Source organism: Bos javanicus, chromosome 4 (genome assembly GCF_032452875.1).
Source record: "Bos javanicus breed banteng chromosome 4, ARS-OSU_banteng_1.0, whole genome shotgun sequence".
Taxonomy (NCBI): domain Eukaryota; kingdom Metazoa; phylum Chordata; class Mammalia; order Artiodactyla; family Bovidae; genus Bos; species Bos javanicus.
The window spans coordinates 68,099,630-68,125,606 of record NC_083871.1 but is presented as its reverse complement, the minus strand read 5'-3'; the positions used below and the strand labels follow the sequence as shown (position 1 = coordinate 68,125,606).

Sequence of the window (25,977 nt, the reverse complement as noted above, 5' to 3'; positions counted from 1 at the left end):
GTTATTGTCTAGAGTTTGTTCTTCATTCCCCCTATCTCCTATGTGCCATCTAAAAGCCTGAGAGGACAGATCAATACAAGTCAAGACAACAGAAGTTTGCTCACAGAAATATACAGGTGTGTGTGTATTTATACGGTGTGTGTGTGCTTTCCACCAGTCCATAGCAGCCTGCTTTGTTGATGAAGTTATAATTACATTTCCTACAACAATCTCTTAGCCAAAAGTGTGTACTCAATTGCTCGAGTTATTTAGTGACATTTATTGCAAAATGAATACAGACACTTCCTATTTAGAAATATGTTTCCTGCTTTCCATGATCTCTTCTCAAAAAACTGAGGCTCTCTTACAATTAGCTTTAGCATAAGCGTACTTTGGGTATCCTGGGCCAGTCTTAGATGTTGCTAGCTTCAGTTAGAAGAGAGCAATCCCCCACTCCAGTACTCTTGCCTGGAAAATCCCATGGATGGAGGAGCCTGGTAGGCTACAGTCCATGGGGTCGTTAAGGGTCTGACACGACTGAGCAAATTCACTTTCATTTTCACTTTAATCTTAATTTTGCAGATTGTCAGGAGACAGGCAAGAGACTTTTGGTCTTCTTCCCTGTCTCCAGTACTTCTTAAATTCTAGTAATGCTTGGGTTACTCAGTTGCCAATCTTCATGTGAGGGTTCAAACCAGATAGCGAAGCCAAGAAAGAAGAATTGAGCTTTTCAAGTCGTCTTTGTTTTGTTTAACAGTGGTCCCAAAGAAAAAGCCACAAGGTACGGTGGATTAGAGTGAGAATACATCAGTCAACTGCCTGGGTTTGGGACTTGACTCTGTCACGTGCCAGCTGTGTGATCTTGAGCAAGTTACTTAACCTCTCTGAACTTTTGTTTCTTCATCTGTGAAAGAAGGATGAAAGTTGTAGCAAGGTTTCATTTATTTAGTGAGAAATTGCAGATTATCTCTTAGCACATTAGTGGCATGTAGTAAGGATTTACTGATCAGTTTTTATGTTTATAATAATTATTACACTTTCCTACGCTTTCCTACCTCCAAAATTCAACCATGTACCTCATGCCACTGAACTGTACAACTTAAAAAAGATTAAAATAAAGAAAAATGACCATGAATCAAATAAATCAAAGCAGCCAGGGCCCAAGACCAGGTTCTACAAACTGATATCTCCTCTTCTCAGTCATTTCAGTGTCTGACTCTTTGTGACCCCATGGACTATAGCCCACCAGGCTCCTCTGTCTATGGAATTATCCAGGCAAGAATACTGAAGTGGGCTGCCATTTCCTTCTCCAATGTCTCCTCTACAGGGTGCTTAACATTTTTGTGTATATGGTTTGTCTATCTCAACAGAGTTGATTTAATCTCCCTACATGTAGCCTCCCACAATAAAAACGTTTTTTCATGCTTCTCAAAAAAAAAGTTAAAATCGTAAATTTTATGTTATGTCTATTTTATCACAATTTGAAAAAACAAAATATGGTGAATGGGAAAAAAAAAAAAAAAAAGAAACAGTTCCAACCATCCCAGCCAACCAAATGCAAAAATCACTTTTCAGAATTAAAGAACACATATTCAGGAGGTTAGACAAGAAGAAAAATTATATTATGGGTCTGGCATAGCAACCCACTCCAGTATTTTCACCTGAAGAATCCCAGGGACAGAGGGGTCTGGCAGGCTATAGTCTATAGGATCACAAAGAGTCAGACACGACTGAAGTGACTAAGCACAGGCACAAGATGTCAGAAGACCTGGAATCTATTTAGTAACTCTGCTCATGGCCTGGTCCTTACTCCATTCTGACCACAGCTTTCTCCTTGGGAAAAGTCCTAGGAGGATTAAATGAGGTAAGAGATTGCTTTGCCACACATATAAATTGGCATGATTGTGGCCAGAGTCCCTATTGCTTTTTATTCACTTCTATGAACAGAGCCAGGATGTTGTACAGAACTGTAGGAGAAGTGTCCTGTTTGTAATGCATTTATTTGGTTACCAAAACATCAGGGCATTTAATAATGTGCTATGAAGCAGGCCCTGACAAATTCTGATTGACAGAGACTGGCCATCTTGACTCAGTTAAGGGGCAATGCCCTGGGTCCCAGCTGTTGATCCAGTGGCCATTACCAGTGCCCCTCAGCTGACACTGTGTTCAGAGCACAGCCTCCATTCCCAAGAGCCCAAAGCCAAGAACGAATTAAGGAAAATCACCGAATTAGACGCTCACTCTACAACCCAGAGATACCAGGCCTTCTGCCCAGGGTGCAGTAGAAGGAGCTCTGAAATACGGGCTTGGGGTGACTTTGAGCTCCTGACCTTTTTCTGTACTTCAGTTTTCTCACCTGCAAAATGAGAAAAGTAGGACTTTGGAATCTTCATGGTCTAACAACCCTATGAGGTTGTGTTAACAAATACTTTGAAAACTTTAGGATGTGTTCTTGCATTTCCCCTGTATTTAAACATTGTAGCACTTAGCCTCACAATTACTTTGCCTTCCTGAACCCCAATACCAACCACCCCCATCCCTCTCCACCATTGTCCTCTCTAAATCAGTATAGGCCATCTTCAGAGGAGGCACCGTTCAGGGAAATTTGGATTTACCTGGAACACCTTAAGGATTTTCATAAAAACATCCACAATTTAGCTTTCAAATTTAAAGAGGTTTCATTTGATTTTGGAAATTTGGGGTAGTAAATTTCTCAAGTTTCTCCATTAAAAAAAAAAAATCTAGGTCCTCTCAGTCTAATAGAAAGGATAACATCATCCATTCCAAAAGGATCCTCCCCCACATTTAAAAATTTATCCCAGGCTACCTGTTTTCTTCAGAAAATGTCTGTTGGAAAGCAGCTCTTACACCCTATTAGACAGCGTGCATTCCCAAACCACCCTGGGACAGGTCTTAAAATCACACACATTAGTAATGTTTGTTGTTTAAAAACATGTTTTAGGATTTTCTTTTTAATCTTGCTCCCTGGCTTTTGAGACAAAAGAAGTTCTCCATCTAAAAGCCCATGGATAATTTCAATTTTACCATTTCTGCTAAGTCTCAAACATGGTAATGGATAAAGCAGAAACTTCTGTTGACAGGAAGTTCATCTCTCACTAATAAAAATTGCGCATATTTATCTGGGTGTTAGAGCTATGGTTTAGCTCCCTCAGGAACAGTGAATTGTGAAGGGTAAGGTACCCAGGCAGAGAGTATCTAAAAGCTTTGACCCGAGATAGAATTTGTTTAAGCTCCTTATCTTTTGTTGCTTGCAAATAAAACCCTGAAATTCTCTGCATTACAGTAATTTCTTTCTTGATGTTCACAAGCGTGGGGAGACAGGGCAGAGTGCTTGCAGAAAGGTGATAGGGTGTTGGAAGGACTATTCTATCAGCTGACTCTGTTGCCTGTTCATCTTTTTGCAGGCAGAGCACAGCCACAGGAGGAATTGGATAGGTGATTCTCAATAAATTCATCCTCTTTGGTCATCTGAAATAACTATTGTACTTATACTGACTTTAGGACTCTCCCCTGCCTCTTTCCTGGTTTTTATCCCACCTCACTAACTGATCTTCCTCTGCCCACCTCTTACTGTAAGAGCAGCCTTTATGACTCACTTCTGAGACTCACCCAGTCTGTGGCTTTGAAGACAATCCATCAGAATTGATTCCCAATGGATGTCTTAGCCATACTGCCCTGCTGAGCTCAGACGTTCCTGCCCCTCTGCCTTCCTGATTTTTCCATCTGTATGTCACTAGACATCTCAGATTTAACTTGTCCAGAGCCAAAGTCTACCCCCCTCCCCAAGTCTTCTGCAGTACCAGTCTTGTTCATCAAGGTCAATGGAAACAGCATTTACCCACCTGATCGGGTCAGAAATGTGAGTCGTCCTTGCCTCTTCTTCCTTGCTCCTGTGGCTATTCAGGTGCTGCGGGCTGCACCTCAGCTTCTGGCTCTGCCCTCTTCTCATCCATGTTTTCTGCTACCAGCCTAGTGCAAGCGTCCATCACCACTCCTCCAGACTATCGAAAAATCTCTCTACTGTTCCCCAAACTTGAATTCTTACCCTCTGACAGTCCATTTTCCATATAGCCGTTAATACAAATCAGATTATGGCAGTCCCTTCTTTAGACTTACCAATGGCGTCTCTCTGCCTTACAATAAACTAGAAAATTTTTGCTATGGTCTGCAAGACCCCTACCTGCCTCTCTCAGGTTCTTTCTTTCCTTTCTCCTTCTCCTTCCCTCATGACATTCTTCCTCTTTGTACAGGAAGCACACGCAGTCCTTTCCTGTCTTAGCCCATCAACCCAGCTTGTTTCCTCTGCACACTTTGTCTCCCATATCTACACCTACACCTCTGTATGTCATTATTTGATTCTCAGGTAAGATGTCAACTCCTTGGAGCAATCTTCCCTGAATGCTTTCTGTGAAAGACTTCACACCCAACATCCCCATCTCCTCACCAGGTTTTATTTACTTTGTAGTAGTTGTCACTATCTGCCATTATTTGCTTGCTCCTTTACTTATTTATCATCTCTTTCCATTCATTAGAGTGCTGTCTCCCTGAGGTCTGAGACCTTGTTGGTTTTGCTTTCTGCTGTTTCTCTGAAATCTAGAACCTAAGACTCAGCAGCATCCATCTACAAATACACTTCCCTCCCATTTTCTGTGCTGGTGCCTCTGCTACTCTCATGAGACCTCATGGCTTTGCATTTCCTTGACTTTTCAGCATATACTGTATAGCGAATTTACCTTTATCTGCTAAAGTCTTTTGTGAAATGACTTGAAACCAGTTAAGAAAAAAAGGGCATCAAGAAATACAGACAGATATTGAAAGGGGAGATGAGAGAGAAACAAAAGGATCTTAATTTTGCTGAGGTTTGGCCAGGCCAAGAGATATCAGATAACATCAAATAGCCTTTGTTAAAATAACAGAAACTTTGACAAATTAAAATGTAACTGCCCCAGACTGAGTTATGGGGCCTTCCAGGCTCGAAACCATCTAACTTTGTTAAAGTATGCTACCCTATGCAACCTAGCATTGAAGATACGGTTTCAGTTTGGCATAAGGTACACATGCACGCTCACACACAAAGACATCTCAGATTTGAGACAGAGAAGACTCTGGGTTGGACTGTGAGAAATCAACAAGAATAATTTTTTTTTTCACCAAAATGAAAAGGCAGTTTGCTGACAGTGATTGTATTCATTATATTATAAAAGGCATTATATTCATAAATGCTTATATTCATTTCTGGAGAAGGAAATGGCAACCCACTCCAGTATTCTTGCCTGGAGAATCCTGTGGACAGAGGAGCCTGGTGGGCTGCTGTCCATAGGGTCGCACAGAGTCGGACAGGACTGAAGCGGCTTAGCGTGCTTGCTTGCATTGGAGAAGGAAATGGCAACCCACTCCAGTTTTCTTGCCTGGGGCATCCCAGGGACAGAGGAGCCTGGTGGGCTGCCGTCTATGGGGTCGTACAGAGTCGGACACGACTGAAGCGACTTAGTAGCAGCAGCAGCATATTCATTTCTGAAAGTATCCAGAACTTTAAGAAAATAGCTACCCCCAAACTATTTCATTCAAAGATGAGAGTCATAATAATGACTAATATCTCTTCATTCCCTAAATCTTGGAGGTCTTTCTTTTCTGTTAGAAAGCTTCTCTGAGTAAATGGATGTAAAAAGCTTCAACAAGTGTCGGCATGAGAGGGGCATGATGGTCCCTGACTGGAAGGGTTATAAGTGAGCAAAGACTTAAGAGACCTCTTTGCTTTGGGCATAGCACATCATTATTTTTGATGTTCACTACTCTTTATCCCTGAGAACATTGCCATCTCCATTGCAGCATTATTTCCCAGACATTCAGCACCTCCCAAGGTTTTTCCTTTTGTCTGTCCCCTGCTCAGGTGTGTGGTGTCTCTTTCAGTAGCTGTTTCAGTGGCGCTATGACCATATTAATGTGAAAGAGTTGGTGCAACAGCAATTACAAGGAGCATCATTGTAATTCAGACACTTAATTCCCACTTGACAGTAGATGCATCCATTGATGACTCACAGGTCATGATCCTCATTCCCCTTCATCGGTCACTCTTGTTTTTGGGTCTGTGGATGGATAGGCACTTTACAAGGTTAAAAATGAAAGACTTCTGAAAAACTTTGATAACATCCTTTAGAAAGAAATGGGTAAAGAACCCTGGAGAAGGGTACCCTGTGCAGAAATCTGTAGCATTCTGTAGCATATCTGAAGCAAGTGCACTGTTGGATGTTCAGTCGAAGTTCTAGAAAATAACCACCAGAGTTGTGGTGAGCTGGTGTCGTGCAGTAGACTTGTTAGTTTACCACCAGTATTCCCCTCCTCTCCCTGAGGTACCCTCCCTGTGATAGTCATTAGGAGACTGGGAATATTGCAAAGTAAACATCTGGAAGTATTGATAGTAAACATAGGAGAGAAATGCCTTGCTGAGCCAGCCACAGGTCAGGAAACCCTAATCTTATCGGGGTCCTGGAGACCATAGCTCCATAGACTGTTTGGATGGCGTTATGTTACTGTGAACACATATGTTTTCTTTTTATCCTTTTTTTTAGGTATCCTGTTTTGGAAAAGCTTGATCATTTTAGGGCAGATTATTCTATTTTTTACCGTAAAAAAAGGTGAAAGAAAACCATGGCTCCTTTAGAGCCTGAACAATGGGAAAATACACATTTATTTCTATTTGTTTTACTTATTTAGTTTATTTGCTTGTAATATTTCTGTGGGCTTCTCTGGTGGCTCAGAGAGTAAAGAATCTGCCTGCAATGCAGGAGACCTGGGTTCAATCCTTGGGTTGGAAAGATCCCCTGGAGAAGGAAACGGCTACTCACTCCAGCATTCTGGCCTGGAGAATTCCATAAACAGAGATGCCTGGCGGGCTACTATCCATGGGGTTTGCAAAGAGTGGGACGTGACTGAGCGACTTTCACTTTCAATATTTCTGTGACTGAGGATGACCACCTAGAATTCACTCTTTCTTGAAGTGTAGTGTGTGGATCACTAGCATCAAAATCTCTAGGGAGTTTTGCTTAAAAATATACTTAGACCCCACGATGGCTGTTGGAATCTTTGGGGCAGCACCTGGGAATCTGCATGTTAGTCTGTTCTCAGGTACACTAAATCTGAAAACCACTGAGCTATAAAAAGGCTGTGGTCTGCCTGACTGGGAGTTAGACTTCAAAGCATTGAGATTCATCTGTGCATACCTGCTTTTCTTTTCCTATAAAAGGATATAGCTTAAGTTTAATGCAAAGAGAACATGCTTTTTTCCTGGGAATTTTTAACCTGGGGTCTATGGTTAAAAGGAGAGTTTCCAGTTTTTATGAGATTCTCAAGGAGGATCATTACTCAGGAAAGGCATGTTCCAACACCAACTTAAAGGCATGCTTTCCAGTTTGGGTGGGAACATTGGGCACTCAGATTGGCCCAGATGGTGCTTGAATCTCTCATTCTTTCCTATTTCTATTCATGTCAGAGGAAATTCTAAAGTTTATGAAGAATGAGAAATTTAGAATTTTTTTACCTCCAAACCTTATAGACCTCTTGGACCACATAACATCTACTTTCCCTCTCAGATGAATGGAGAGGATAAGACTGAGTTATTTATGAATCATACAGTGCTACACGTCTAGAAAGACAAAAACACACAGCCATGCATATGGAAGTGTCACTATGATCGTTTTCTTAAAGGTCTAGGTCTGAATTTCAGCATAAGGCAGGATTACCTGCACCTTTCTCTCTGGGATTTCTGATGTAAATACCGACATGAGAGTCAAGTACAGCCTGAGAGGGACAGTAGAATGTGGAAGTGGGTTTGGAAACCAAAATATTATGTCAGCAGTTTTCTCTTCCATTTATTCTTACTTATCAAAACCAACTTTTTAACTCAGGGGCTTTGTTAATAAAAACATAGATAATTTCATTTGGAAGGCCCAAGAGCTTCATATTCAGGGTTAAAAAAAATTCATCTCATCCCCTCCAGGCCAAAGTATTGGAGGGTTGATTCTTCTTGCCGAACCCTCTGAATAAATTAGTGCTGGTGAACTTCTCTGCTCAGAGTAGGGGGAGGTCAGTTTTTAAATACACACAGAGCCCTATAGCTGGAATCTCTGTGAAAAGTAAAACAACCACAAATACAATTTCCAAGTTTAAGCCTTCCTTTTTTATTTCTAGTACCCTCAAAACCTCTTCAAATCCATTATTACTTTTGCAGAGTTTTTGTTCGTTTGTTTTTTTTTGTTTTTTTGTTTTTTCATTTTAACATGTTTTACAATGAGAACAGATAATAGGGTATATTTTCAAGGCTAATATCCAAACAAGTTAAGTCATCTTTTTCAGAAAGCCTTTTTGTGCAACTGCAAAGTATACTTTGGGGGTGACTATTTAGAAAGTAGACACCCCAGTGTTTGAATTAAAACTATGCAAAGGGGTAACATTCCAAATAGGAATTTGCAGCAAATGATGGTCAGGTTCTGGTGGGCACACATTTTCCTCCCCGTGAACTTGGAAGACTCAGCATGTTCTGCTGGTTAGAAATGATATCACCTAAGCACTCCACAATGCATGTAAATCAAACCCTCATTCTGTCTTAAATCTTTTCAGTGATATATGTCAATTCCTTCTCAATAAAACAATAAAACTGGAAAAAAAGAAAAAAATCTAACACACTATTCATTTTGGGGAATGAATATGTCCTGGGGGCAGTCTTCCTTCCCTTAGGACACCCCAGCAACCACACGAGAAACACCCCAACCAATAGGAGAATGCCAGTTCCTTTCACCTAGAGTTTCAATTCCCCTGGATGCTTTATATAAGAAATTGGCGGAAATAGTCTAATGTCAGCTGCTCTGATCATAAAAACCTCAGGGTGCTCATTCTGGCACTGCTGCCATATGGGTTCTGGGAAAGGGGAGCAAGAGGAATCTGAGTCCCCTTGAGAAAAAAATGGCCTAGTGCAGAGATGGACAAGGCCAACCAGTGTATTTTCCAGGATTTATTATTATGATGATTTTTCCAGGTCTTCTAGAATGTCCAGATCTTAAAGAAGCCACAGAAGAGTTGTGAGTAAGAATGCAAAAGGGGAAAAAGACTTTTAAGAGGGGAAATATTCAGGGAAGACTGAGAAGCCTGTGGTGCCATAGCTCTGTTCTGTCACATTTTTTGAGAACCTATTGTGTGAGAGTCAATTGCTTGCTAAGTGCTAGGGGCACTCAGATGGATCCGCCCAGCCTCTGCCCTGAAGAAGCTCACAGTTCCTGCGGAGGTAACTGGCTTATTGTTGGCATAGAATCTGATCCATGATGCCTCAGGAGCCCAGAGAAAGGGACACTCCTACCCCAGCCTGGTAATCCAGCATGCTGTTCATGGAAAAGGTAATGCCTGAATTCAGGAGTTCATTCATTCATTCAGTTATCCAACAAATACTCATTGAATATCAACTGCTTTTCAGACACTGTGATGGGTTTGAGTGATAAAATGACATACCCATTTTTAAAATGGAGAAGTTAGGGGAAAAGTACATAATGAGTAGGCAAAATTGATGATAATATTTTACAGCTGATCAATGGGATCTCATAACCTCCCAATACCTACCTACTCCCAAGGTTTCCTGATGCTTCCATCATTAGATATTCATTCCTTTGTCTGTCACATTCAATATCACCACTTCAGAACATCAGAAATAGATTTTGGCACAAGGAAGGCCAGCAAGTTGCCTGAGGGTACTTGGAGCCAGACCTGGGATGTTGGAATTACAGTAGGTAGAAGACAGAAGTAACCAAGGACTGACCACTCTCTTAACTTTCTCCCTGGGAGTGCCAGGAGCTGGCTGTAACAGACCCAGCCATCTAAACAGTGAATCCCGCTTGCATGCTGCACAGGTTGACCCAGACAGCCTCTCAACCTCTGTCCACTGTGAAAACACAGCACACCCAAGTTGAAGGGAATGCTGAATGACACCACGTGGGTGTGCAGTGGTCTGTGACCGGAAGGTTCGCTGGAAGCAATTTGCAAAGGAGGCCTTAGAAAACCACCTGGATGGTTATTGTAAATTAAAAAAGGAAGAGATGCCACTTTTTTCCGAATAATTTTTAATACTAGGTTTATGACTGGGTACATGTGATAGTCATTAGAGCTTATTTAACTCTGAAATTATCTGGCCCCTCAAACTCCACTGGGACTGCAGGAATCGTGGGTTAAATTTTAAAATACAAGGTCTGAAAGAAGATGATATGCTTTTCCTTGAAGAGAATAAATTCAGACTTTTAAAAAAGTCAGCTCTGTCTAGAAAGGATTGTTATCATTTCTTATATTTATTGTGTGTTTCCATAATGTGTTTGAGCTTAGAAATTCACCCAGGCACACACAATTTACTTGAGTTGGCTGTTGTGCCCTTCAATCCTGCAGTCCAAGTTGTGCTTTTCTAGTGGGTTGATTTGGAGATAGTCCAAATGTGTTCTGAACTCTGAGCTCAAATCTCAGAGGTTTTCACTTGTTCGGAGCCGAACATTTCATCGGGAGCTGAGAGTATGTGAGTTACACCGAACAGCTGTGAGGTACCCACCACCCTCTCCCCAAGGATGACACGTTCTGAAAGGAGGGTGTTGTAAGCATTCCTGAGCAAGCCAGCTAATCTGAGGCCTAGCTGGTTGGCCAGGGCCTACTTCTAAGAAGGCTCCCGCTGGAATTACAGCATCTTATAACCCTGATCTGCAAAGTCCCCCTTCTTCACAAGAGCAGCTAGGACATGGAGGGGCCTGGGAGAGGGGGGAGAGGCGACGAGAGGGCCAAATGGGTGAAAAAGGAAGCTCTTGAGTCGGAAGGGAATTTTCTTTTGGGAACAGGATATTCTCTATCATTAGCTGCTCACAGGAAGGGAAATAGGAAAACAGAGTTTCTTTTCAAGTAGGGGAAACCCAACAGCCAGTGAAAATGCCAGATTTGGAATGGTGGGGAAGGTGGGTACTTATGTTTGGAAGGCAAATGTAAATACTCAGACCCCTTTGAACTCTGAAATTGATTCTGACTCCAGCCAGCCGTCCAAAGAAGTTTCATTACAGCGTCAGCGTGTCCTGTGCCTTGTTGGCCTGGTGGCATCACCACCATCAGGTACGGGGCCCTCGGAGTTTGGCTAGGAGCACTGAACCCACTGGCCATGACACCCTTGATCAGAGGCACCCTCTCCGTCTTGGAAGCTTAGGCCTCTTCCTCCTCCTGGCGGGAGCAAAAATGCTTGTGTGTCTCATGAGAGGTCTGTGTCTGTCTTTGGCCAGTTACTTTCCAAGGAAACCACAAGAAAGATACCTTTTCAATTATTTGAATTATTTCAATATTTTTCAATTATTTCAGTGAAAAAACAAACAAAAAAAGTAGGGTGTACTATCTAGCAGCTTAATCCAGCCCCTGGGACATCGTCTAAGAAAAGTCTTATAGTGTTTCTCCTTGTGGTTACAGGAAGGCTACACTTTGGAAACTGGCATCACATATCCATGGCTCAGCAGGTAAAGAATCCACGTGCAGTGCAGGAGACTAGGAGACGTGGGTTCAATCCCTGGGTCAGGAAGATTCCCTTGGAGGAGGAAATGGAAAACCCACTCCAGTATTCTTGCCCAAAAAACCCCATGGGCAGAGCAGCCTGGCAGGGTACAGAGCTACAGTCCAAAGGGTCACAAAGAGTCAGATATAACTGAACACAAAATAATATTTAAATACAAAATCAAGGTGAGTTGTAGGGAGCAGAGAAGGAAAAGTGAAAGTCCTTAGCTTTATATTAACCAGTATGATCAATGGCTTGTATAAAAAGGAGAAAGTCCTTGATATAAAATCTTATCATCCTGCCCTGAAGTGGAAGGGCTGGTAGGAGCGACTGAAGATTTTGTTTTATTTATTCCCTGCATCAGAAGAAAAATCAATAGCTGCCTGGCGAGTCAGACGTAAGTGAGTTATACAGGCCACTGACATGGTGGACCAAACTTTATAACAACCATATTTGCCGCTGTCAGGCCACAGGCTTCAGTGGCGCCAGCTGTAATTACGGCTGATCACCTCTAATTCAGAGCTGCCTGCCTTGATAAAGGTGTCACTGGAGCAACTGTGGCATCAGTGTCGATTAGGGGTGTCATGCTCCAGGCAAACTGCTGGAGAAAGCTCTTCCCCTCTCCAGCCCCCAAGGTCAGGAGACTTCTGGGCAACGCTTGCTTTTTAACTTTTCACCCTGAGTTTGGCAATAGTCCCTAACGCTCTGATTTAAACTCCAAGGGACTCAGATGAACAGCCCTGTCCCCTGGCAGCAGATACCTTTAATAAACTAAGAAATCTCTCTGAAAAGAGTTTAGAAGTTGGGATCTTCTCTGCTTGACAACATGTAGAGAAACAAAATGTTTGTATCACCTATTTAATTCACTGATCGCAAAAAGGGATGAGAGGCAATAGGCTTGGGCAAAAGCTACAAATATTTTTGGAAAAAAAAAAATTGCAACCCCATGCCTTTCTTCTGCTTTTGTGGTATTTCCAAAAAAAAAAAAATTCTAGCAAACTTCCCATTTTTTAAAATTACTATTTTTTTTTTCCTTTTTGAAGGAGACATTAGGGTGAGGGGACGAGAAAACAGAGAGAAGATAGAGTGAAAATGCTGTGCTAACAAAGTGGCCAGGTGTCTGGATGTTCTAGGTAGAATCTTGAGCAGGAGAGGTGTGCAGTGAGGGGTGGAATTCTGCAATTAAAAAAGGGCTTCACTGTCATTTGTGAAGGATAATGTTTGACTCCCCCCTCAACCACCCCAGGCTGTTATTCCTCCCTCTGTAATTAAGAAAGAGACACACACACACTGTTCTCCCTGTATCCTTTAAAACTCACAGACAGCCCCACCCATACCACTGCTCCCCCAGCCAGTGGCGGAACCCACAGAGTGTCTTCATTTGGGGGGTGAACCTCTTCTAACTCCCTCTTCTTCTGACGACGACTCACCTGAGAGTGGAGTGCTAATCTCGGGAAGACAAGCTCTGTGTTTTGCAACGAGGGTCCTTCTCTCTTCTGCACACAAAAAAAGAGTGATCAACGGGGGCCACGGGAGTAGGGACCACGATTCCCACTTCTGGACAGCTCCTCACGCAGGCAAGTGTTTGGCCCAAAAGTAGGTTTGCCCTTCCTGACAAGGAGGTCAGATGTGACAGATCTCTGGTGGAGAGCTGGTGGTTGACACTGAGCGACAGAAAACCTTATCCAGCTCCAGGACACAGAGGGGCAGTGAGGCCCTGGAGACGGATCATCTGGTTCTGAAGAAAGCCTGGGCTGGTGACCTGTCTTAGTTATTCTTGCTCATCTTTCCAACCTGCTCTTTCATCTCCATCTCTGCCTGCATCTCCACTGTTGTCCTTTCTCCAAACTCAGGGACTTTTTTAAAAATCAGCATAAAAAAAAAAAAAAAATCAGAACCAGTGGACCCCTGCCCACAGAACTCAGGGTCCCTCTCTGAGTCCCAGGCAGCTGGGCCATCCCCAGGCGGTACTGTTTCCTCGCTCTGTTTACTCGTTTCTAAGGGCAATTGCACCACTAAGGCTCCCTGAGTCTGGAACTCGGCCTGGGGCTGTTTTGGTTACATTGAAGTTTTTGCTTCAGTTCTGCCAGATTTAAATGGTGACTTCACCAGCACTGAGCTAAAAAGAAGGGGGAGGAGGGCGAACCCAGGAGAAAGAGAGCGAGCGAGCGAGCCGGAGGGAGAGAGCCAGAGCCGGGCGCTAGAGAAGGGCCAGCACATTACATCATCGCTTGGCCTGGAATCAAGTGGGAAGGATGTGAGTCACTCAGGCTAGTTAAGCTTTGGCTCAAATTCTACACACACTCATTCCAGAGCTCTCATGTTCTGCACCTCAGGAGGGAATTCAGCCTCAGTGATGTCCATGAGGTTTGTTTTTAATTTTATTTTCTTTTTTCCCGATTTTATAATTTTTTTTTTTTTTTTTGGCCCCTACCACCTTCTTTTCTTGAGTCTTTATCCTCCTCCTCCTCTTTCTCTCGCCCCATCTCCCCTTTCTGCCCGGCTTTGTTTCTCTTCTTCCTTCTCCTCTTTCCCCGGCCCCTCTGCTGGGCTCCTCTCCTGGTCCCGAAGAGGCATTTCTTTTCACTTGGATCAGAGTTTTTGTTCTAGTATAGCGACCTGAATGAGTTGAACCAAGGCTGGGTTGGGCACAATTTTTTTTTTTTTTTTAAAGCAGAGGGAGCCAGAGGGATTGGAGCAAAAGAGCCACGAATAAAAAGCGAAGCGAGAAAGAGCAAACTCAGGCGAAGTTTCTCTGCCTGCAGTGTCGCTGCTAATCGGAGGAGACAGGGAGAGAGTTAAAATGCAGGAACCAATCGCTTGAATGGTGATGTAATGCAAGAACCGCAGGGTAGTTAAGTAATGTGAGAGCAAGGGGGTCAGGGTTGCAAAGCATTTACCTGCTCTCAAGGGGTTTTCAGTTTATTATCAATTGCAGTGACTGTAACTGGCTTCAGACTGCAATCTCTAATTATTCACAGACGCCCCTTTTTTATCTTTTATTATTAAAAGTAAAACTATATTATGGTATTTTAAAAAAACCATGATATTATCACAGCTGTGTATTATTTTCCACCAGGATTCTCTCTCCCTTTTCTCTTAAATGGCTCAAAACTGTTGTCTTTTCATAAAAGGTTGAAGTGAAGTGATGGTGGGAGAGGGGGTGGCTTTTTGAGTGTAACCAGTGAATTGTAAATGCCTGGTGAACTCCTTGGTGTGTCCTGCTGAGTAGGAAGAGTTGTACTATTGCATTTATTATTAAGAATGTACTGTTGGTTTTTAAAGGCATAGATGATGATCCTCAAAAGTAACTGTAGTCTTTCACCTATTATTTCGGCTAATGCTTAACAGCAGTTAATTTTAACTTCATGCTCTTTCACGTGACAATTAACTTAATCCGGGTGCTAACTTTAAAACCTGTATGCTCTTCAGTTATATTCAAGATGAGATTCTGTGGTTGTGGGGGAGATGATGAAAACTTCCGGATTGATTTGTCTAAAAGCAGCCAGCTAATATTTGCGAGTAAGGAATTAACACAGAATAAATGGAGACAGGGACAGTTGATGGTGTTCTTAATGCTCTAAGGATCCAGGGTACCCAGAGGGAGAGACTTTGACGTTTTGAAAATTATTACTTCGTTTCTGTGTGTTTCATAAAATACATTTAGTGCTGTGATGCTCGGCGTGGGCTGAATGCTTTCTAAAACCAGCCAGCTTTATTAGACAGTTCTCAGCCGAAGCCCTCCACAACTAGAAAGCCAGTCCAGTGAGGGATCCCTGACTCTTGGCTACTCCAAAACTTCTCTGGCTCAGTCAGTCTGGACCATCATAGAGCTGGATGCATATTGAGGCGTGGGGCACATACCAGAAAGGTGTTTATGTTTGTTTAATGCATGTTTGGGATATACTTAATCATGACTTTTTATGGATCTTCTCCCCTCTCTCTTTTTTGGGGCAGAGATGGAAGGGAAAGGGAAGGAGGAAGTAATTTTTGGAAGAAACAGTATGATGTGGTAGAGGTCAGGAGGCCTGAGTGCTAATCCTGATGACCTTGAGCAAGTCCCTTAAAGCATCTGGGCTTCATTTGGAAATGAGGGAGCAGACAAGGTGGGAGACAAGCCCCTCCTCCCTGTGTGGAACCCAATCTAAGGTGATCTCTGAAGTCCCTTCAAGCTCAAAAGCTCTGTGTCTGTGTCCGTGTTCTTTAAAAGTTTTGCTAAAAGGTATTTGGCATTGCTTTTCAGAGAAAAGTACGTTTGAATTCAAAATGAATTAGTGCGTTGAAAGAAATGAATGGAGGAGGGTAAAGGGGAACATGTCTTTTCTCACTTTAAAAGTTGGTTTTTGTTTTTTTGTTTCTTTTGCTTTTTGGCTTGAATGTGCCTCTTGTGAAATTCTGTTTCCACTTGTAGCCTGTAAGGAGTCCTCAATGAGAGATAATTACTTAGGTGAGTCTGTCAAAAAGAATGGTGGAGAAATCCAAGAATAAACTTTTCTGAAAGACCCAAGTCCCTCAAATGCATACAATGGTGCTAAAAATACAGGAGACATATATGTTTCATCCACTCATATTCATATTCAAAACAGTATTTTTAGTGAATTCAATCCCCCAAAACTATACAACTTCTTGATAGGTTTCTATAATTTCAACGTAAATTCAAGTTTTTAGATGAGATTGAAGGCTATTTAAAATCCTCAAAAACTTGAAAGGCAAAACTATATGTGCTTGTAAGAAATATAATTTTACCAAACAATATCCCTCTTCTTCTGCCAAATTCCAGGATAGTAGCCTTATTGTAAAGTATGTATTTAGGGACCTAGTTTCATAGTGCACGGGGAAAATAGTGCATGGGGAAAACTGTGCCTGTTGCGGGTGGCGGTGGGGGGGAGGTCGATTACCCAGAACTGAAATGAAACCACTGCTGAAGTTATTAGTCATTGTGCAGAGATTGATGAGTGCCAAGTATGTGCTTGAGACTCTTCAGGAATAAAGAGAGCATGATTTCTTTTTTTAGAGCATTACCATTTGTGTTGATTTGGCTCCAAGGTGTTCACCTATAATCAGAAAGGTCCTGAAATGACTGACAGAGAGGCAGGGCTAGGAGTGTGAGCCTCACTGGGATCCTCAGTCAGTCTTTTATTGCCTCACTTTCTCCCCATGATAACGCAGAAGAATAGGAATCATTAGCTCTGCTGTTTGGTAATTGTTTTGCTTGGAGTTTTTGTTTTGAATACTGTTGTGTTCTAATTGAAATGTGTATTGAGGTGCTTGTTGACATGCATGTATCTATAAGGAATAATACAGAGCTCCCATGCACCCCTTACCCAGTTTCCCCCACTGGTGACATCTGACAAAACTCTAGTAAATATCACAACCTGGATATTGGCAATGATCACAATTGGCTGATGTTATTTAGTGTTCTTATTTATTTGTACTTATTTGTGTGTGTTGCCTTTATGAATGTGAAAACTGAGGCTTAGACTTGCCACAGTTCACACAAGCTTCAGTGCCTCAAGTCCAATCCACACAAAGTCTAGCTTGCCATCACTGACAAACTTTTCTCCACCCTCAGGACCATCAGGGGCCTCATGGATGTGCTTGGCAATGAGCTATCTCAGTGACATTGCCCTTGTTTTACATTTCCTTGAGGTGTGGTCTGAGTGGCAGCTTTGCCCTCCATGGGGGTCCCTACTGCCATGCTTCACATATTAGCAGGTGAAGGAGGAGGCAGGGCTTTGATGGCATAAAAGAAGAGGTATAAATATATTCCATCTGTATTCCAGGCACAGAGCAGAGGGATATCCACTGTCTACCGCTACGCTAAGTCAGTACTGAACTCAGCCTTCTTCCTCTTCCCCTGCCATTTTCCCCCCGGTAGGCACATCTACAACATGAAGGAAGGGGATGACATCAGAAAACCAGACAGCTACTGATCAGAGAAGGACTGTGGTCTTTTGAAAAGAGCATGCAGTTGGGGGTCAAAGACTTGGGTTCAAGTCAATCACTCCTCCAATCGCTGGTTATATGACTTTGGCAAGCCACCTAACCTCACTGTGCCATAGTTTCTATCTTTGTAAAGTGAGGATAGCCACACCTACCATGTGGAGTCATCAGGGTTGGAGACATTCTTTAAGGGCCCCAGCGCTCAACGAGATCATAGGAATCATGTTTCAGCTGCTGCCTTCATGAGGATGCAGGAAAGGGTCCCCCCAGGAATCTATGCGGGTGACTGACTGCAGATTCTAACTGATCATCCTATTCCCAGCATCACTCAGGCTGCTTCCTTTGCCAGCCTCTCTTCCCTTATGTCTTCTTTTTATTCAGAAAATCAAGCAGGTCTGAGATCAAGTCAGGTACTTGAAACAGAAATAACTGTACTGTTCTGATTAAAGTGAGGTGAGGACTAGTGCTGATAAAATCTGCCAAATTCCCAGTGACCTGAGTGGAGGGAGAGACGAGAACAATGCAGGTTGGAAAAAAGACTCTTGCATCCCCATTCATGCTCAGCTGTGGCTTTGTGAATGGGAAAATGGAGTGAAATGGAGAAGAGCAAATTCAGTCATGAGAACTGGATTCCATTCTGGACTGGACTAAGAGAATTTCTATTTGCAATAGTTCACGCGTGTAATGCATATCTATAGTCAGGTGACACTACCTTTTAGGCTTGTTACTTCCTCTCTTGTATCTTTTCTGATGGCAAAAGTGATGTTTTAGAGATTGAAAAGGAGTTTTCCAAGGTGACAAGGGACATGAACACCAACAACAAAGGGAGATGATAGTGAACTTGGTGGGTTTCTATCACAGTGATGGAGCCCAAGACTCATATCAGGGGTTTCATTCTAGGGGCCCCAAGTCTCTGCTGGAAACAGACTTCAGGATGTCTCCAGCTGCATGATAAAAATGTCTCCGATTTACTAAGTACATGTTGGTCAGGGAGGTCAGGTCAACATCCAGAGACAGAAATTAGTGTGGACTTGAGATGGAGTGCTGTCACAAGCCCGAAGGAAAGTAGGGTGGTCACTTCTGAAACTGCACAGAAAAAAGTAGAAGCAGTAGGTTGAATGCAGGCTGCTTCTTTCTGCTCTCTTTCCGTTTGGTCTTCGTGGGCCTCTGATCTTGGAAGGGAAACTCCTTTTGCATTGGGTTTTTGAAGGATGTGTGTGTGAGTACCTGTGCCAGGGGCCACGGGCTTTGCACAGGGATATGGGAAATAGCTGAGAGAAGGAAGGAACATGGGTGGCATTGATAAATGGGGTAGTTGTTGTTGTCCAGCTGCCAAGCTCTTTGTGACCTCATGGACTACACCACTCCAGGCCTCCCTGTCCCTCACCATCTCCTGGTATTTGCCCAAGTTCATGTCCATTGAATCAGTGATGCCATACAAACATCTCATCCTCTGTCATCCTCTTATCCTTCTGCCTTCAGTCTTTCCCAGCATTGGGGTCTTTTCCAATGAGTCAGCCATGTCAATAAAAACTCTGTGGTCCGAATTTTAAGTTTATAAATTTTTTCCTATATTTTGGCTGTGCCATGCAGCATGCGGGATCTTAGTTCCCCAACCAGGGACTGAGCCTGTGCCATCTGCAGTGGAAGCTCAGTGTTTTAACCACTGGACCGCTGGGGAAGTCTCTGAAGTTTATAATTTTTAAACAGACTTTGCTAGTCTGATCAAATTGTAGTACAGTTTGGTGCTTTCAGCAGTGTGTATTTCATGAATTTTGGTTGTAACCACAGCAGTTCCTTGACTACTTACATCCTTGAAACCTGAAATTGACTTGACTGAGCACTCCAAAGTCCATGATGCAGTACACATACACTTTATAACAAGTCCATACATCTTTTCTTTCTGTGCCTACCCTGGCAGGAGAGCTTATTTAATGATTGATGAAGCAATGCTGCACCCAAGAAGAATTAATCAATAGTTCGCAATCATTATGGAGAGTGCGACAGTAGTTATACAGTAGCCAAGACCCACCTAGCTATCAGCAGGGTCTTCCTTTCCTCCACATGATACCCAAAATTGAATTCTACCTTATATTTTTTTTTCCTTGTTGTCTTTAATGACTGAAATAGAACTGGATGTGTCAAAAACAGCAAAGCCTAGGAAAAAAACAGTAAGGCTTCAAAGGAATGCCAAGCTATCTATTAATGCATAGACTAAATCACTCATCTTAATGGGAGATGGGAAGTGGGGCCAAGAGGCAGTGTTCTATAAGCTGCAATGCCTATCATCAATTACTGTGTTTTAGGAGCCTATGAACTTTTAAAATCAAAGATCTTAAAAGGCTTAAAGTCATGTGGAGTTGGATAAGTGTGCTAACATGGCAGAGGGGCCAGCTGGCCCTCTTGTAGCCTTATGAGCCTGGCTGCCCGTTTAACTCTGCCCTTCTGCCCTCAGTGGAACCTATATCACTGCTAAGGAGAGGTTGAAAAGCAAGCTTTTTTGCAGAAGTGGAGCCTCTTTATTCGAAATCATTACGTCCCATGTAATTGTGTCCTATGCATTGCTTTGGAGACAGATCTGTGTTCAAACTCTGGCTTTACCACATGTAGCTGTGTGATTTTTGATCTGTTGAATGCTTCTGATCCTTGGTTACTTCATCTATGAAGTGGAATCCATGAGATAATGACTATAATGCACTTAGCATGGAATTAATAAATGTTCCATAGGTGTTAGTTATTTAATGATGAGACTGGCTGACTTTGTTTGGAAGACTGGGTAATGGTCTTTTGGGGGCATCAATAGTGTAGAGAGAAACACCGTTATTTAGTAGTTCCTTTCCAGAAAGGTAAACTGAATCATGGAAGGCCAGGGAGGCTGTGAACAGGACAGGTGAAGAGAGAAGCATAACGCTGACTGTATACTTTGGGACCATTTCTTCACTGGCCAGAAAATAAGGCTTAAAATCTAACTGAAACATTTTATTTCAGAGTTAAGAAGCTCTGGGTCTCCCCCACCCCACGTTTTTTAGTTAAGTAGTAGATAGGAAACATAAGAGACACGGGTTCAATCCCTGGATCGGGAATATCCCCTGGAGGAGGAAATGGCTACCCACTCTAGTATTCTTGCCTGGGAAATCCCATGGACAGAGGAGCCTGGCGGGCTACAGTCCATAAGGTCCTGAAGAGTCGAATACGACTGAAGCAACTTAGCACGCACAGATTTATTTTTTAGATGGCATAAAGCAATTTTTCCTTTGCATCTGCCTCTTCTTTACCTTCTTATTTATCATAATACTTCAGTCAGCTCAGCAACACTCTGAAAAAAAGGGCTGATCTCCTTTAATTCCTCTGGAATTAATCATAATAACAGCAATTATGATAAACCCATTTAGTATAAATGTACATGTAAATTACTCTCGTGTTGCGTTTTCACCTTTAGTTTTGCCTTCACCAGCACCCACCCTAATACGGGTTATGAAGTGGCCTCTCGCTAGCCAAATTATTTTTCTTAATTCAGACCTTCCCCTAACTCAGTGTGAAGCTGCTTGTTGCCATTTCCTTCCACCGAGGGTAAAGAGGAAGCTCTTATGTACAGGTCACAAGGGATGGCATTTGCTTGGCCTTTATGCTCAGCATCTAGAACTTCCTTAGCTATAGAATAATAATTCTATCATTCTAAATGCCTTGATAAGGAGGAAATTTTAAAAATCCCAAAACCCAACCCGCTCACCTTACCGATTCAGAAATTAAGGCTTCTCCGAAATGTGACGAAGTATCTGATACTCTAAAGCTATTTGATGGCAGTGCCAGAACCTGGCTCCAAGGCATTGAGGAGCACATTTCCACCCTGCCAGGCTCTTGGACTTCCTGGACCCAGGAATTGCATCTTCTTGCTCAAACATATGCTTCTAGTTCCCCTTTTGAGTTCTGGCTCTTGGGATGGTGCAGTGGGGAGAGTGCAAAGAAAGACTCAGAGGTGCAGGGGCACAAAAGAGCCGCTGGCAGGCTGGGAGAAACTGGGAGTCATTCAGGCACCTGGCTGTGCAAACACTCCACCCTCTGGTCTGGAGGGAGGGGTGGGGAAGCAGACAGATAGTCTGCTTTCTGCCTCCAGCCAAAAGCTCCCCGGTGTCTAGTTAGTGGGTGGGGCGTCCCGTCGTCCCTGTCTGTACGTGAGATGGGGTAACCGTCCAGGAGTCAGGCTCTCTGTGCTTCCCACTGCTCTCTCCTTCCCTCCCTCTCCTGCTAGCCCTCAGCACACCGACTGCCTGGCCGTGTCCAATGAGGACAAAGCTTGGAAACCACCCCAGAAACAGCACCCACCCACCTGCAGGATGTGACCTCTGGGCTCTGAAACTCGCTGCTTCCTCCCTCTCCCTCCCCACATAGGGAACTGTTTTAGACCACAATTCCCAATCCAGCCTCACTTTGCACTTTAATCCCAAAGAGACTCTGGCACTTTGTGACCACAGAAAACTTGTCACTTCATTAGGATTCTGAAAAAGAAAAAAAAAAAAAAAGAGCAAAGGGTAATTCATAGTTGATTTAATAACTGCATCCTTTGCCATGGAAGCAACTTTCGGCTGTTAGGCACAAAAGACACCAGCGCTGACATCTAAGAGTGCACAGTGGGGACAGCATTTTTCATAATGCTTTGTCACAAGATCCTTCACAGCCAGTTAACCCAATTAATCTTTCCACAGTAATTATCCAGGTGCTGTTTTATTCAGCTTCCCTGAAGTCTCCAAAGCTCCATGGTGTGGAGATGAACTATTGTGCCTCCCGACCTTGGAAGGATGTTTCTAACTAATTAATGATTGTTAAGTGCTTGGAAGATGCACTTTGGAAATATGCTGGTGCTAATACATCTGGATTTTGCACTGTGCAGCTGGCTGGTATGCGAGTCGAACATCATTCTTGCCATTTGTAAATCGTACAAAGATGAATATGATGCCTTCTTTTCTCAACTAGGTATCTGTCCCCACATCCCGCCCCCATCACACATTTGTTCTTTGTTCCGTTCTCTCCCAATCTGTATTAAGTTTCCTTCAGTGAGATAGCCCAGTGAGTCTTAGGATTTCTTCCAGGAAGTGAGAAGGCTCATCATGCCACTTCTTCTAGCCACGTGGTCTTTAATGAGGCAAATTGAAAATTGCTATTGGCTGAACTACCAGGAAAAGGAACACAGTTTTCTGTATGATAAAGGGGTTTCAAAACTTTTTTCATATGAACAACAGTAAGGGATATATTTTTTATTGCAACCCAATAGATTCAACATGTGTATTTTTACATATGTGTGTGTATGTTTACATATGTGTGCGTAGGTATAGTTTGATAAAGCAACACTTAGTCTTTACTGTGTCTTAACTTCTTGGAGATCACATCCTAAAAAATACTAGTCATGTCGGATTAAACTGATTTCACCAGTTCCTCACTAATACCTCACTAGTGCCCTCTAATGAACCTCAGCCAGAGTTCAGAAAGCACTGGCATAGTGGAAAGGTCAGTGGAGTGCTGGGCTAGGGTCAGGAGACCTGGGTTATATTGCCACCTCTGTCCCAACTCCAAGATTCTGTCCCCAGACCTCAGCGTCCTCATATAAAATTAAGGTATTTGTTTTCAAACTGAATTTACTCTCGGAGTACTTACCAAAAGTCTTCTTATGTAGAAACACAATATGGAAAATAGAGCTTCCGATTGGCCCACAGCTCTTCCCTCAACTCGTGTCCCCACCTCCACCCAGAAGTCCTTGGAACACAATCTAAATACTATGAGGCCAGAAATCTAAGTCTCTTCTTGTTCTGGCATTCATTGATTATTTTATTCTCTTGGAAACAGGTTTATCTAATGAAACACACCTGGTTTACTTCTTATGATGCTCAGCTAGGAATTTTCAGTCGGTCATCTCCAGAATCAAAAGGAATTTTTGCCGTAGGACCAGAGTTCTTTCTTGCTTTAGCTTTGCAACTTGTTCTCAAGCCTCATGAGATAGGCTTCTTCAGGGAAAAATGAGTTTGAAAGGCCTTTGGTGGAAGTGTAAGCAGGCAGACGTGAGGACGCTTATTTATGTCATTGTGTCTCTTTTCTTGCCTCCTAAATTCAGCAGGTTCTTAACTCTTAACACAGCTCAAATCATTTGGCTTACAGCTGGTAAAATACAATTTTCTGGTTCTCTGAAAGAAAGGCTTTTCAGACTTATAAAAAGAGAAGCTCATAAGACTTCTTGAACATCAAATAGCTCTTACAAAACACCATTTTGATGAGTTAAGTGTAAATGAATCAGAAACATACGGATTAAATTTCCCTTGAAAGACACATGGGTTTAAGAATTAAGGTGGGGGGGAGTGCTTGGCAAGATGGATTTCAGGTTTTTGCCAAACCTCAAAATGTTTGAAAAATGGTTTGAGATGTTTTTAACTGAACACAAAATGCCACGGAGTTCACCCATCCCAGACATAATAGCGAATCTTTTTGACAACAACTTTATGACAAGAAAAAAGGTCTGTGGGGCTTTAGCCATTTTGTCAGTTCTCTTTTGATAACCCCCCTCCCTTTACCAAAAAGCCCCACATTTATAGGGCTAGGAGAGCTGTCTGATTGACAAGCTAAAGTTTCAAGTCAAGCAATTACCAGAAAATAACCCCACCACTCAAAAATCTTGGATTTTTTTCTCCCATACTACCCAAAGTCAATTATACCATTTTCTAAGTAGAATAATATACTCTAGGGATGTGGAGTATTTGATATATTTTATTCACTTGTGTCTAGAGCAGTGCAGTTATTCTAGTCATTTGTCTGACATTAGTGTGCCAGCTTCTTCGGGGACAGAAGAAAAAAACCCACTAAAAGCAAACAGATTGGAGGAAAATAGTCATTGGTTTATTAAAACGGCCGCACCATGGAAATGCTATATATTAGAGAGGCAGGGCATGGGTTGAGGTCTTCAAGTTGCTGGGAATGGTCTTGAAAACTTGAATTCTGTTGTAGCTTCTTTATTTAATAAGCTAAATGAGAACTTCTCCACACTTTTGAATTTTTACTGGCATGAGGAAACTCAGGTGCATCATGGGAAGGACTAATGGACTGATTATCTCTTCTAAGAGCTGTGCATCCTGTGTATTCCATGCCCTCTCATTCTCTTTTACTGGCTACTGCTGACAGATGCCGGCTGACACTTTTACAGTCTCTCGTTTTTCATGTGCAAAAGCACAGACAGAGTGGGTTTGGGGTAAGCTGCACACAGCGAGTGAGGGAAGAAGCCTGGGTGAGAAGGCTTGGGCCAGGCCATTTGCTCCGTGTAGCAATGTTGTCTTCAGCCCCTGTTTCATTTTCCTGTTTAAGCCAGGATGACCAAGGTTTGCTTGCCTGCTTCCTTCCTTCCTTTCTTTTCCTTTGAAAGAAAGGATGCATTCAGTGACTGCCAATATCGATTTAGAAACTAGGGGACAACAATGTACTTTTCAAAAGGTTTCAAGTCAATGTAGACCGCAAAAAAAGCTATGCTATCTTTAAATCTATATGTTTTAACTCTGTGCTGGAAGTAATGGGGGATCTATTTATTATCTTGTTGGTACAGCATCTGACACCATGTTTGGAGGTAGGACCTTCCTCTCCAGGAAAATGAAGATTAATTTGTTGCAAAAAGAGCACCAAAAGGAGAGTAACAGTCACAGAAAACACAGACGACCGTCTTCAGGCCCTCCAGTGAGAATACCTCATAGCAGTGATTGCTAAAATATCACCCCCTCCCCATCTCATGCCTGTTTATATTTGTTGAGCTCAAAGTGAGAAATAAATGAAAACTAGGAATGCTGGAAAGAAATTCAATGATACCAGCTTTCTGGTATCATTGAAGGACTTCAGAACAGAAAAAGCAGGGCCCGTCTGGCTCCATTTTTACCTTTTCTGAAGCAGCTTAATATGGGATAAGAGGACCAGGAAGGGCTTCATTGACTCTGGAAAATGCTGAAGCCTTGTCCACAGCTCAGTGCCTCCCTGCCGCTTACCCTAAATCTCTCTTTCCCTTTTATTGTACTGCCCTCTAATTCAAAAAGGATCAGATTCATGCAGTATAGTCTATCGAATGGTTCTTTTCATTTGTAACTCAGACACCTACATGAAATACTGGAGGATTCATTTTAAAAAAGTCTAAATGTATGTAGTCATCCTACACACCCAATTTGTTCTCTACAGATCAGGCAGAATGGACACACATCAGGGAGCATGTGTTCCTAGATAGGATGGTTATCACTCAAGGAGATTGTTCTCATCTCACATTAAGCTATGAACAACAGTAATTATTTAATGTCTTCTTGGTCTGTGTTGATGTACTTTAACAACCTGCTTTGCTCAGAGTTAACTCAGGTTGGAGCCCCTACCACCGATATCCCCTCTCTTTCACTCTCACACACACGTATGTATGTGAGCCACACACACGTGTGCACATGCAGTGAGGGGGCTAACTTCTCATCTTCCCTGGAACAGTT

At 42.6% G+C, this 25,977-nt stretch overlaps 1 protein-coding gene across 8 annotated transcripts in view; it reads left to right on the top strand.

Moving 5' to 3' along the window:
- Positions 1-25,977, top strand: part of CREB5 (cAMP responsive element binding protein 5) — a 439,607-nt gene that overhangs the window by 287,627 nt on the left and 126,003 nt on the right. Inside the window, exon 1 of one of the 8 annotated variants that reach the window (XM_061414268.1) lies at positions 13,223-13,915. The exons of the other annotated variants lie outside the window; for them this stretch is intronic. Coding sequence (XP_061270252.1) covers positions 13,869-13,915 — 47 coding nt within the window. The 5' untranslated portion in view covers positions 13,223-13,868. Of the gene's footprint in view, positions 1-13,222; positions 13,916-25,977 lie in introns of those variants that run through there. 8 annotated transcript variants of the gene reach the window in all.